General features: G+C 43.1%; 1 protein-coding gene across 1 annotated transcript; it reads right to left on the bottom strand.

Moving 5' to 3' along the window:
• Positions 1-3253: 3253 nt before the first annotated feature.
• DENR (density regulated re-initiation and release factor) lies at positions 3254-13951 on the bottom strand. Its single transcript, XM_030582973.1, has 8 exons — positions 13798-13951; positions 10908-11022; positions 8880-8899; positions 8171-8255; positions 7203-7286; positions 5996-6112; positions 4310-4449; positions 3254-3540 (listed from the first exon to the last, which is right to left on the bottom strand). The coding sequence occupies exons 2-8, from the start codon at positions 11011-11013 to the stop codon at positions 3496-3498; spliced, it is 597 nt and encodes a 198-aa protein (XP_030438833.1). The 5' UTR covers positions 11014-11022; positions 13798-13951; the 3' UTR covers positions 3254-3495.
• Between the last annotated feature and the right edge of the window lie 360 nt (positions 13952-14311).

Raw genomic sequence — 14311 nt, 5'->3', positions numbered from 1 at the left:
GGGGCCACTAGGGTGCCATGCTGCCCTAGCGATCTCATTGTAAAATCCTATAGATTAGCCCCCACCAGGGCAAAAAGGACCGCAATAGCTACAGCAAGGTTAAAGGTACCTGGGTCATGTCTCTCCCAGGCTTTTACAGAAAAGACACAGTCAATGCAAAGCAAAAGCAATGTACTGTGTATCGACTGGTCCCAACTGCCTAGGTGCTGAGGGCTGCTGCTTGCACTGGAAATTGGGAAGGCTGAGGCACTTTTGAATCTCTTACCCCGGAGAACTGGAAGTTACTCCATTTCTGCCCTTCATTCATGCAGTGGGACAGAGAGCTGAAACATCTAGTTTTTGCATAGCTTAAAAAGGAACTGTATTTAACTTTTAGAAGTGTAAGTGGCTACTTATTTCTAATTGCACTTAATTTTATAATTACATGAAACTAGTGTCTTAAGGTAAAATTATTGTACTTTAATACTTTAGGGATTTAAAATTACAGTACTGAGCTTTTCTACCCTGAGCCAGTAGTGTAACTGGTGGAATTATAGAAGAATTATATATGCTTAAAACTGAATTCATAAGACACATCTAACAGAACCTGGCACCTATATGAAATTGCCACAAGGTGACTAATATAATGAACACAGTAAAACAGTTACAGCAGGGCAGTTGTTGCTTGTCAGATACAGCGCATTACATGAATTACAACTATCAGTTTATACACTGTGATGACTCAAGTCAGGCGTATTTAAAACCACTTTATCAGAGAAGCTTCAGCTGCTATTTTATATATGTTGCAAGTCTACCACTCCTTTAAGAGTTTGAATGTAACAGTTGCAAAGAGAAATTCCGTAACACTTAAGTACCAACATCAATTCTGGCCCATCAATTCACAGACTACCTGTGCTAAAACATTTAGCAGGAAAAGTCTTTGGTATGAAGTTACTTAGTTATTTGTCACAAAGATGTGGCTACAGTCAGCTGAAGCAAAATCTTTCAACATCAATATAATGCCTAGATTGAAGAAATTTGGCCCCTAGGCCTAGAGGTGGTTTGGTTTAACCATAATTTGAATTTCTCTCAAGCCAGCTACATGCTAATAATACTAAGAAATCACTTTAAGTCTTTCTAGAAGATAATTCAGCTTTTATTACATGACTGACACAGAACTAGTTACAGTTTCATAATATAAAGCTGAAAGAAGAGCTAGTGGGTGTTGTTCAGACAGGTTGATACATTTATTCACAATACTTTTTCCTTAAATTCAGTTTCTTACTTAGCACTGTATTTAAATTCAGCAAACATTTCTCTTTAAGACTATAGTCCTGGTTTGAACGCTATCAGTTTTATATTAGCAGCAAACCAGAAGTCAGATGTGCAGATACTGTTTATTCCAGACTCGTATGTATTAAGTGGACTAACCCTATGAGCCAATATAGCATTTGGCTGGCAGGAGTCATACAAATCTTATCTTACAGTATTTGTTGCAAACAGCATGTCCTTCAGTGTCTTACATTCCTTAGTGTTCCTTGCTCTATCAACCCTTTCAATATGAAACTATTAACAGATCTTTGGAACCTGAGGCCCATTTCTGATCTCACTTTTCATTTACACCAATTTAAATAACTCCATTCAAGTTAGAGGAGTTGCACCAGTGTAAGTGCATTGAACTTTGATTTCCAATTGGATCATTTGAAAGTGGTGGAAGGGTCAAGTGAGAACACATTTTTACTAGGACTGTTGATTAATTGCCGTTAACTCAAGATTAACAAAAAAAATTAATCCTGATTAACTGCATTGTTAAACAGAATACCAAATTGAAATTTATTAAAATTTTTGGATGTTTTTCCACATTTTCAAATATTTTTATTTACAAACACAATAAAAAGTATACACTGCTCATTTTTTCAATTCACCTCATACAAGTACTGTAGTGCAGTCTCTATCGTGAAAGTGCAACTTACAATGTAGATTTTTTGTCATGTAACCACACTCAAAACCAAAATAATGCAAAAAACTTTAGAGCCTACAAGTCCACTCAGTTCTACTTCTCATTCAGCCAATTGCTAAGACAAACAAGTTTGTCCACATTTACAGGAGATAATGCTGCCCACTTCTTATTTACAATGTCACCAGAAAGTGAGAACAGGCGTTCGCATGGGATTTTTGTAGCCTGCATTGCAAGGTATTTACGTCCCAGAGATGCTAAATATTTGTATGCCCCTTCATGCTTCAGCCAACGTTCTAGAGGACATGCTTCCATGCTGATAATAGTTGTTAAAATAATAATGCATTAATAAATTCTGTAACTGAACTCCTTGGGGAAGAATTGTATGTCTCCAGCTCTATTTTACCTGCATTCTGCCATATATTTCATGTTATAGTAGTCTCAGATGATGACTCAGCACATGTTCATTTTAAGAGCACTTTCACTGCAGATTTGACAAAAACACAAAGAAAGTACCAATGTGAGATTTCTTAAGATAGCTATAGCACTCAACCCAAGGTTTAAGAATCTGCAGTGCCTTCCAAAATCTGAGAGAGCCGAGGTGTGGCGCTTGCTTTCAGAAGTCTTAAAAGGGCAACACTCCAATGCAGAAACTACAGTTGGTCTGCTCTGCTTTGGACTGTTATCAAGCAGAACCCGTCATCAGCATGGATGCATGTCCTCTGGAATTGAAGCATAAAAGGGACATGTGAATCTTTAGCACATCTTGCGAGGCCGGTTACAACAGTGCCATGAGAACACTTGTTCTCACTTCCAGGTGACATTGTGCACAAGAAGCGGGCAGCATTATCTCCTGCAAATGTAAACAAACTTGTTTGTCTTAGCAATTGGCTGAACAAAAAGTAGGACTGAGTGGACTTGTAAGCTCTAAAGTTTTACATTTTATTTTTGAATGCAGGTTTTTTTTGTACATAGTTCTACATTTGTAAGTTCAACTTTCATGATAAAGAGATTACCTAATACAAGTACTGTATTACAAACTGAACAATACTATTTATTTTGTGTTTTACGGTGAATTTATTTGTAATAAAATAAAGTGAGCACTGTAGAGTTTGTATTGTGTGGTAATAGAAATCAATATATTTGAAAGTGTAAAACATTAAAAAATATTTAAAAACATGATATTCTATTATTGTTTAACAGTGCAATTAATTTTTTTAATCACTTGACAGCCCTAATTTTAATTGAATCAGGTCTTAAAACTCATTAAATTCTGTTACAAAAATAAAAATAGCTGTAAGGAGACAATAACCTCTGTCAGTGAGGAACAATAACTTTATTTAATTAAATCCCTACCTTCATGCATGAGCATGATAGAACCCCCAGTTGAACTTTGGCAAAAGTCACAACAAAAAACAAACCAAGCAGCCTATATAGAATGGTGAAAATGCCATGGGTAAGGACACCCTACAGTTTTACTGCAGAGTAATGCATTTAGAAGCCTCGCTTTGGCTCTGTCAACTATAACCATGTAATTAAATAAAGGCAGTCTTTCAAAATCACTTCTTCACTTCTCCAAGATCTTCAATGCTGTCATCATCCACCTACAACAAACAGATATTACTTTAAGGGGGGGGAGAGAGAGGGGGAAGTGTGCATTCCTTACTATGCCCTGCTGCGCTAGGTTCTTTACAGAAACAGTCACTCCTTGAAGAGCTTCCCATTTAAGGCTCTCACCCTGTGATGAATTTTACATGACTGGATCTCTGGGTCCATGTACAGCCCCACTGAAATCAACAAGGCCAGTCACAGAATCCATTGCCTAATGGGCACCAACAAATAGTCAATGTACAAAGGCAGGAGAGACACAGGTACAAGCCAATAAAAATGTTTTGTTATAATTACATCAACTCTAAACCATCTGAATCTCAGTCCAACTACTTAAACATTAGCTAATTTCTCATAGGTGGCAACAGACATATGGTTGAGAAGAAATGTGATCAGCTGGAGAGACATTCCACACACAAGGAACAGTGTGGAAGAAATCATGGAGATTTTATATTTATCCAGCTATTTGTGGCCTTCATCACTATAGTATCCAAGCACCTAGCAGCAGATAATTATGTAGTTTTTGGAAAATAAGGGGATATTTGGGTGTCATGTTCTTATGAAGGACTAGGTACTGTTTAGGAGTGGACATAGCAAGGTAAACTACTGGCTCTTTTAGTTTGGTATCTTACATTTCTACTTGTGGCCAGGGTAGAAATGAAAACAATTTCAGAATTGTATCACAAGAGCATGGGCTACAGCCTCATGACTTAATAGTAATTTTATGACCATGATGTGATAAAAATAAGTCACTTTTACATTTACCTCAGGCCATTTCTCCTGGATTACATCAATTATGTCATCTGTAAAGTCCCCCTGAATTATGATTTCATCTTCTCCTGTTACCGAGGCACCGCAAGAGAATTTCTGAGCAAAAAACCTTTGTGCTTCCTTCAGATCAATTTCTATTTACATAGAAGAAAATGTATAGAACAAAGAGTCAATATCATAATGTCTTCTCTAGCTTAAACACCCAAAATTTAAACCTGGCTTTAATTAGGAAGATATCAGTAGCAACTAGTTTCATCATAATTAAGGTTGTGCCAGGGTTTCTAGTTAAACCAGATCCGTAAGTGTGTAACATATTTCAGGAACGTTTATTCTCTGAATTTGTCCTGTGAAGAGTTATGCCATTTTAATTTTCTCTAATATTTCTTCTCTACATGATCTCTACAAGTTCCCATTCTTGGGGTGAACCAATGGTGCAGCACCGCATTGGGGGAAATGTGCAGAGCCCATCTCCAATAATTCTGGTTAGAGGTGAGTAACCTTCATTTTTAGTAAATGACTTCTTAAGCAGAAAATTAAAAATGCTCCCTTTTTAAAGCGTGATACTGTTTTCCTGAAATTTGAGTTTCTTCTAACACAATATGCAATTCAAATAAATCACACATAAGTTTTAACTGACACCTCAGGGAAATTAAGATACATTTCACAGACATACATTATGTATTCTATGTGAAAGAGTATTATGTTGAAGCCAAGGTTAAAGCTTGCCTTTTTAAAGGAATATGGGAAATAAAAGGAAGTTCAGTGTGCGTGTTAAGATGTTTGGATAGTAAAACTATGAGTGAACTGAGGCTGCTCTGGTTGATACTCTAGCTTTAATTGTCTATTTCATTGATTATGGATTGTATTATTAGGGGATTCACTTGAGCATTTTTAATCCCAAGAATGTGTGGAAATCCATTCAAATAATTTGTTTTCATAAGCTTATTCAAATATGTATTGACAGAGAGCCAATTGCTTTTATGTATATGCACAGTTACTTTAAAAAGGCAAAATACACAATAGAGCAAAGACTGTTTGACTTAAATGCATACTGATATTGAGATTGACATAGACAGGTATAACTTCCCTTGCTGTGTCTTTGCTTACTTTTAAACAAAAATCAGTGGAAATAAGGACCTTAGAAGATAGCATTTCAAGCAGAAAGGGAACAAAAAGATAAAATAATTAAAAGGGAAAATATATGAATGAGGGCTGCTGACAATATATTTTATTCTACTAAGAATTTGAAACTGGACCTTTGTAACCAGAAGAAGGATATAAGTTTTGGTAGTTCTTTACGTCAACTAAAATCATTTATATAGCATCATAAATGTACATGACACTTGATATCTAACAGACTGTAAATGTAAGACAAGTAGTGGCCATGCCTGGGCATGGAGGGAATTATTGATAAAGAAAAAAAAAAAAAAAAAAAAGAAGATTGCTTGAAGTTGATTTTTAAGGACAGAGGTCTGGAGAAGCAGAGACAGGAGCACAGAGAAATAGTAGGATAAGGACAGAAGAGTGAAATCAAGAGCAGGAAGAGAAAGTGACTCAAAAGAAGTTTGTTGCTGAACTTTTTCCTGCTAATATGAACCAACAAAATTTTTGAGTTAATATAACTCAATGGTCAAAAGCAAATGCAGTTAGAATAATGAAGTGTTCACTTGGCAAACTCACCAAAAGTTGCAAGGCCACACACTCTTGTGACATATTTCTTCTTTGCTCTAGGAATTTTAGCTATTGTAACTTTCTGTGGTACAGTCTTCTTTTTCTGTTTTATCTGACCCCTTCCACCTTTGAGACAGGACAAAAATCAAATGAGTATCTAAGTAACCATTTCATATATTGCACTTGCACTTCAAAAAAATAAGAACCTGAAATGCCAATTTTTTTTTCCACATAGTAATTTTGAAAAAAGTTATTGTCACCCTTACATTCCATATAATAAACATTTCATATGTTGCATAATGTTATATCAATATAGGTACAACATTGCAGTGTTGTATTGATAATATAACACATCTCACAGTTGTCTTAATCATGCCATAAAGGTACAGTATTACAACAAACATTAATACATGGTCAGCTAAGGCTGTAACATTACTTTTTATTTCTTATTCCTACTTAAGGCAGCATTGACCAAAGGACATTAAGTCTGAGAAGGGTTAAAACATTACAGATGCAGGAAATGGACTTCAGTACTCAGTGTTAAAATAGTTTTGTGAAATATATACTCACACCTAGCCAATTAGAGAGAGTTAATTCCTGTATTAAAATGCAGCATTTACAGCAAACCTTTGGTACAGTTACAAGCAGGTAACATTTTCACTATCATAGTATTCACACTGGATTTAATCAACCCTGCAGTCTAATGCATGACTACAAATTTTCCTGTTTTTTCAGCTGTACAGACACATGGAGCTTTGAGACCTAAAGTTATTTGGTCCAGAGACTGTCAGCCATATACATCTTTGTACAGCACTCAGCACAAGGGAACCCTAGTGTTGATTGGGCCCTTTGGATGACATAGGACTTCATGAATGACCAGGAAATACAACTTGCATCTTTTATATGCATTTGGTATTGTTACTAGCTTGACTCTTGCCAGGCTGCCTAGCATTCTCAGCACTGTGCAACATATATCTGCACCAATTTGCAGGAATACTGCATTCGTGTACAGGATTTGTTTTGTGCACCATTACCTCAACAGCTAATAGATTAGTTTTATAAAATGACCCAAAAGGTTGAGAAGTTGTGCTAGAGTGCATTTCAGCTGGTTGAAAAAGGATCCCAAAGTAGACAAAGATTCCACAAACTGCATATGTAAGACGGGTTCTAAGTTTATGGGCCAGATTAATACCACAATCAACTATTTAGACCTTGCCTCTCTTTTGCTTTTTCTTCTCCTCCTCTTCTCCTGCTGTTCCTTGACCTTCTCCAAATCCAGTTTCCTGTTTTGGTGAATTTTCTTATTATATTAAAAAAAAAAGAAGTTTAATAAGTAGGACTCCCACGTCTGACATATTGCATCTGCAAGGCAATTCTCAGGCTTAGTAAGATGTTACTTTAATGCCTATTCTATCATTGCAGTATCCCATCTGCAGACACATGTTATGTGTATGGCATTATATCACCACATTTGCACAGATTAGACATCAAACATTAAAAAACCTTAGCCTCAGGCTACATTCACCATTCCAAAGTAGCATCTCCATATAATAGTTTTTAGGAGAGAGAGATTAGTATCAACATTGTCATTCATGTTCCAAATATAAATTTCCACTCTAAACATTTATTTTCACCAGTAATACTTCCTATTTAGAATCCCGATAGATAGGAATTTATTACCTTTCCACCTATGGGTAGTATAACTTTGAACTCACTCACCAGTTCAGTTAATAGCAATTCTAGATGTAATCTTAACTGAACAGATGACTGGGTACAATAGGAAGTTTCTCTGTAGCCCTGGGAGGAAGCTCTATATGTCATGTCAGACATTATTTGACAGAATATTACATATTCTCGCATGTTGTCAAGCTATTATTTTACAGCACCCAAAAGTATACAAGGCCTTCACAGAAGCTATAAGACGACATAATACCTCCCTTAGGCAGCTTAATCTAAATTTTAGACTTAGCATGACCAGAGAAGGGAGATGAATAGTAGGGAGGTAAAGATTATTACAGTACAATTACACAGATCAGCAAATGGACAGAAGTAGAATGTTCAATTTCAGCAGTGTATCATAATATCATTCTCACAGGATGTAGGGTTTTGTTTCTTTACACATGCAACCCTCAGTCTTTAGGTCACAAGCCCTGATCAACTGGAAAAATACAGAAAGATTCTTACCTACAGTAAGTTTCGCAAATTCATTTGGAAAATTCTTCTCTAACCATTGTCTGCATTTAGTCACATCAGGCATGTATTCACAGTACTAGGGGGAAAGGTCACAAATTGTTATCTGAGAAATTACAAAATATATCACTAATACATAGTGAGAGTCTGATTAACAGGCAAATTAGCAGCAAGGTAAAATGCAAGCTATTTCTTCATTTTGCTTGAGGACATGCACTTCAGTTGATTTCATTTATTAGCTGGCAGTAAAATTTTAGGTCTGGATTGTGGAATGAAACGGAGCTGGTGTAAAAAGCTGGATTTGTGGAGAAGTTAGGACGGGGTGCAGGAAAAAAGCAGAAGCAAGTAACATAGGATCAGCCTAATTGATTAGATACTGTGCTCTGCACCACCTTACAGGAGACACGTTCAATTCCTCAGACCAACAGGGGCTGGGCAAGACAAACTATGCAGGTGCTCAGTTTGCTATCCAGGAGCCTGGAGGAAAGTCATCTTGTATAGCTCAATGGTGTCTCCTAGATCAACACTGACTGTTTCCAAGGAAGATCTGCACATTCTTCTTCAGCCAGATAGTGGCTGCAGCATAGAATTTTAAGGGTTGAAGTATAGCAGGCAGAGAAGGGCAGCGAGAATCCCCATAGCGAGTACATGGAGAACTCGGAAGGGAGAGGGGAGAATAAATCCAAATGTGAAATGAACTCACCTCTGTTGGCAATGAACAGACTGGGGAAGGAAAAGAAGGAGATTATTAAGAAATTTAATTCCCCACCCATTAATATTTCATATCAAGAACAATCCTTTTGTCATGTTAATCTTTGGGTGACTTTATGCCACTGCATTGACATCTATTAACCACACTGCTCTGCTAGCAACTCAGCACTCAGCCCTGAGTTCTGAAAAGGAACCAAAACGTTGTGCCTCTCTGCTAAATTTATCTGCTAAATCACATCCTAAAAACAAGATAACATATACCCTGTCTTATCAGCTCTCTAAAATATTCTGTCACTTTCCCCTATCCATTACATTACAGTGGTTACCTTTCTTTACTACTGAATCATGCTGCCTACCTATAGTCCTAGTACTGGACATGCAGGAATAACAAAATGAAGATGCCACTGAATATACAATCTATATTCTATAATTCTGCACCTATTTTACACTAAACCAACACATTTGTCTCAGTCTAAAGGCCCTAAATTCAAGCTTCAGGAAAGCTAGACCACAATGCATTGTGGAGACCCAACCTGCCCTAGCAAGAGGGATGGACAAAGTGATCTAGTGGTGTTTGTCCCTTGAGCCCATCATAACACAGTTTTCAAGAATACACACCATGCAGTTTCTTCATATACACTCTTAATACTCATAAGTAACAACACTGGTGTCTGTATAATACAGAACCAAGAATTGTGAGGCTGAATCTCTTGGAGCTACTGCAGTCAAACAGTTGGTGTCTCAACCACAAATTTTAATAGCCTTTCATATCTGACACTTCACATATAAAATCCTATAGCTATATTATGAGGCTGTAACATAAAATGATAAAACCAGGAAGTTTGCAGCTGAGGACAAGACGACTTCCTTAACTCCGAGAGCACAGAGCGACAACAACTTTGAATCTTCTCTTGCTTAGCAATAAGAATGCCACTCTAGCATGAAGCAACTCTAGTATTGAAATGCTAGCCTTCCTGAGCTGCGCCAAACTCGGAAGTGATTCTGGGAGGTACTCCAAGGTGAGTGAAAACTAAATAAGTCCAACACATCTTGATTTGTGACCAAAGTCAAGATTTAGACATCATTTAGATTTACTTGAAATGGAAACACCTCAACAGGGCTTTTTCCTGTCAAGTCATAAACACATCTATAGTGCTACAGAACTAAATCGTCATTTAAACCCAGGATCCGGAGGATGAAAGGCCAGTGAAATAACCACCAAGTCCTTGCCACAAAAATGATGATGTTATTTTATTGAGGTCAACCAGAGTTTGTTTTCGCCTACTAGTCATTTGTTCAGACACTATGCATTTGACTCAAGGCTTAGCATGAGAATAATCTCTATGGCCAGGGAGAAGAAAGAGCAGAGAGTGCCCAGACCTTTCAGGCAAAATTAGAAGACACCACTTCTCCTTGAGGCAGATGATATTTGAAACAGAAGATTACTGGATCATCTATTTAATTTTGCTGCCCCCAGGAGAAGCCAATATCCAAGAAGAAAGGCAGAGCCCCATAATACACCTAGCCAACTATGCGATATATAGATAACTCAAAATTATTCAGTCCCTTTTTAAATCTGGCCATAATATTTGACTCTGATATCATGCAACAGTGGATAAAGCAGGCAGACCCAACTGTACAGAGAATTTCCTTCCCTTAGTTCTAACTTTATTACTAGTATTACAGTAATACCTAGAGGCCCTAATCAGGATCAGAGCTGCTTTGTGATAGCGACTTTACTCTGTACAGAAAGGGTCTCAGCCCAGAAGTGTTTACAGTCCAAGTGTGATGCCCATTAATTTAAGAGAGCAACTCATTCTTCTTGTATAGGAAGCCATAAACAGACATGCCAATTGAGAAGTCTTGTTTAACCCACCACAGATTCAAAGTACTGTCACAAATGCTTTAGGTACACACCATGTGACAGTACTTTGAATATCAATGCTAGGTTAAGAGTAAAAACACAGAGATCCGTAGCATGAAGCATTACAGAGAGGAGACTGCAGAGTGCAGCACTTGCCTCCACAGTAGAGGACCCGGAGGGGATAGTCTGCATCTGACCTGGCGTTGCTCCTTAGATCTCCTTTGCAGTCAGGGACTGTGGACTCAGCTGTATCCGTTGCCATCTCACAAGCCTGCAGGCCACAAGAGGAAAGTTAGTTATGTTTTTGTTTTAAATTGCTGAAATAATGGAGGATGAAGAATAAGTCATCTTCCCCAATGTGCCCATTTTAGAGGACTGCGGAGGCTCAAGGATTAAAGCTCATGTTGCTACAAGGATGTGGGGGGGAGAGGAAGCAACAGGAAAGAGTGGAAAGGGACAAGTAACAACAGCAACATATGGGGAGATGGTATCATGAGGTTGTGGATGCACAGAGCATGAGATATAAGGAAGGGCATAGATACACAGCACATAAAGGAGGGGTGTGGAAGTGAAACATGCAGGGTGGGGTGGGGTGAAGAGAGATGTGGGGTGTTATGCTGTGACAGTTAAGATGAATGGTGGGTGTGTTGAGGGGACTGTAGGTACATCAAGAGATGGAGTGGTTATAATCAGCATTAGAGGATTGGAACAAATGTTGAGGTGCTTGTAGGAAACATGAAGTGTCCAGGAATTGAGGGCATATGGGTGAGGGGGCAGTGGAAAACAATGTGGGGCCTGGGCATATTGATTGAAATGTGGGACATGCCAGGGAGGATGGAGCAGACATAGGGTGACCAGATCTCCTGATTTTATAGGGACAGTCCTGATATTCGAGGCTGTGTCTTATATAGGTGGCTGTTACCCCCCACCCTGTCCCAATTTTTCACACTTGCTACCTGGTCACCCAATTTTTCACACTTGCTATCTGGTCACCCTAAGCAGACAGGATGAGCCATACCTCGGGGATCAAACCAAGTTGGGGGTGAGGGTGAGGAGTGCCAGTAGAGGGAGGATCAGAGAGATCAGGATGCAGAGTGCCACGGGTCAGGTAGTGACAGGGCAGAGGCAGGATCGGATCAGATGGATAGGGGTGGGGTGGATTGCTGGCAGTGGAGGAGAGTGGTGGTGGGGGGGGGGTTATACAGAGACAGGGTGGGAAGGGGTAGGGCGTGAGGAGCATCTGAAGAGGCAGAGGTGCTGGGAAATGATCAGAGGCATCTGAAGGGGAGGAGTGAGGGAGGGGGTGAGAGTCAGGATGGGGAGGGGGTGACTGAACAGGAGGTGGTGCCAGGGAGGATGGGGGGTGCCTGATGGGGAGGGGTTACCAGGGAGATCAGAGGGAGTGAGGGGTTCCAGGAGGAGGGGGTCAGAGGTGCCAGAGGGAAGGGTGTCTAAAGGGGAGGTCAGAGGTGCTGGGTGAAGAGTGCCCGAAGGGAGTGAAGGATGCCAGGGGCATCAGAGGGAGCGTCTGAAAAGGAGGAGTGTTGGGGACGGAGTGAGGATTGTCTGAAGGGGAGGGGTACCGGGGGCCAGAGTGGGTGAGGGGTGTCTGACAGAGAAAGGTGCGGGGAGGGTGTCAGAGGGGGGAGGGGTGTCTGAAGGGGAAGGGCTCAGGAGGGGTCACAAGGGGTGAGGGGTGTCTAAAGGGGAGAGGCGCTGGGGGGGGATCAGAAGGGGTGAAGGGTGTCTGAAGGGGAAAGGTGCTGGGGGGGGTCAGAAGGGGTGAAGGGTGCCTGAAGGGGCAGGGCTCAGGCAGGGTCACAGGGGGTGAGGGGTGTCTGAAGGAGAGAGGTGCTGGGGGGGGTCAGAGGGGGAGAGGGGTGTCTGAAGGGGAGGGGTGCTGGGTGGGTCAGAGGGGGAGAGGGGTGTCTGATGGGGAGGGGTTCGGACAAGGTCACAGGGGGTGAGGGGTGTCTGAAGGAGAGAGGGGTGTCTGAAGGGGAGGGGTGCTGGGTGGGTCAGAGGGGGAGAGGGGTGTCTGATGGGGAGGGGTGCCGGGAGGTTAGGGGGTGGGAGGGGTGTCTCACGGGGAGGAGTGCTGGGTGGGTTAGAGGGGGGAGGGGTGTCTCAGGGGAGGGGTGCCGAGGGGTTCGAGGGGAGGAGGGGCGCCGGGGGGGCTAGAGGAGGGAGGGGTGTCTCACGGGGAGGGGTGCTGGGCGGGTTGGGAGGAGGAGTGTCTCACGGGGAGGGGGGGCAGAGGGGGGAGGGATGTCTCACAGGGAGGGGTGCTGGGGCGGGCTAGCGGGGGGAGGGGTGTCTCATGGGGAGGGGTGCCGGGGGGTGTTAGAGGGGGGAGGGGTGTCTCACGGGGAGGGGTGCAGGGGAGGGTAGAGGTGTCTCACGGGGAGGGGTGCCAGGCGGGTTGGGGGGGGAGGAGTGTCTCACAGGGAGGGGTGCCGGGGGGCAGAAGGAGGAGGGGTGTCTCACGGGGAGGGGTGCCAGGGGGTTAGAGGGGGGAGGGGTGTCTCACGGGGAGGGGTGCCAGGCAGGTTAGAGGGGGGTAGGGGTGTCTCACGGGGAGGGGGGGCAGAGGGGTAGGGGTGTCTCACGGGGAGGGGTGCCGGGGGGTTAGAGGGGGTAGGGGTGTCTCACGGGGAGGGGTGCCGGGGGGTTAGAGGGGGGAGGGGTGTCTCACGGGGAGGGGTGCCGGGGGGTTAGAGGGGGGAGGGGTGTCTCACGGGGAGGGGGGGCAGAGGGGTAGGGGTGTCTCACGGGGAGGGGTGCCGGGGGGTTAGAGGGGGGCTAGAGGGGGGAGGGGTGTCTCACGAGGAGGGGTGCCGGGGGGGTAGAGGTGTCTCACGGGGAGGGGTGCCGGGGGGCAGAAGGGGGAGGGGTGTCTCACGGGGAGGGGGGGCAGAGGGGGAGGGGTGCCGGGGGGTTAGAGGGGGGAGGGGTGCCGGATATCGGGCGGAGTGGGAGAAGGTGCGGAGCAGGCTGGGGGAAAGGTCCCCGCGGGGAGCCCCCTCCGCCTCGCAAGGCTCATTACCCGGCTGGCCCCTCACGCCGCACTCTCGGGGGGAGGGGGCGGCTCCTCCTCCTGCTGCTGCCTCCGACCCGAACAGCACATGCAGCTTCCCGACCAGCCCCGCGAGAATGTCCCAGAGCGCCGCCGCCTTATCGCGAGAGCTCGAGGGTGAGGAGCAGCCGAGCCTCGCTCTGAGTGACGTTAGGGAAGGGAGGAGCCTGGTTTCCGAGGGGACGGTGCTGAGCTACTAGGGCCGCCGTAGAGTGACCTGGGGGCGGTGCCAGGAAGCTAAGGTGCATTCTTTAGGTTCGGCGCCTGGAGGGGAGACAGTTGATGATCCAGAGGGAGTCAGCAGGGGGCGCGTCTCTTGGTGCTGGGTCTAGTGGCACCGCAAGGCGGGAGAAGGGATGTGTGCTGTGCCCCCAGCCTGGGTAAGAGTGGGATCTAGCACCCTACAGGATCAGCAAACCTGTGATCTCTGCTCCCTTGTGTGTGTGGGGATAACTACAGACTGACCCACTCAGACTGTTCAAAG

The sequence above is a fragment of the Gopherus evgoodei genome, chromosome 13 (genome assembly GCF_007399415.2).
Source record: "Gopherus evgoodei ecotype Sinaloan lineage chromosome 13, rGopEvg1_v1.p, whole genome shotgun sequence".
NCBI lineage: Eukaryota > Metazoa > Chordata > Testudines > Testudinidae > Gopherus > Gopherus evgoodei.
This window is presented reverse-complemented; position numbering and strand designations above follow the sequence as displayed.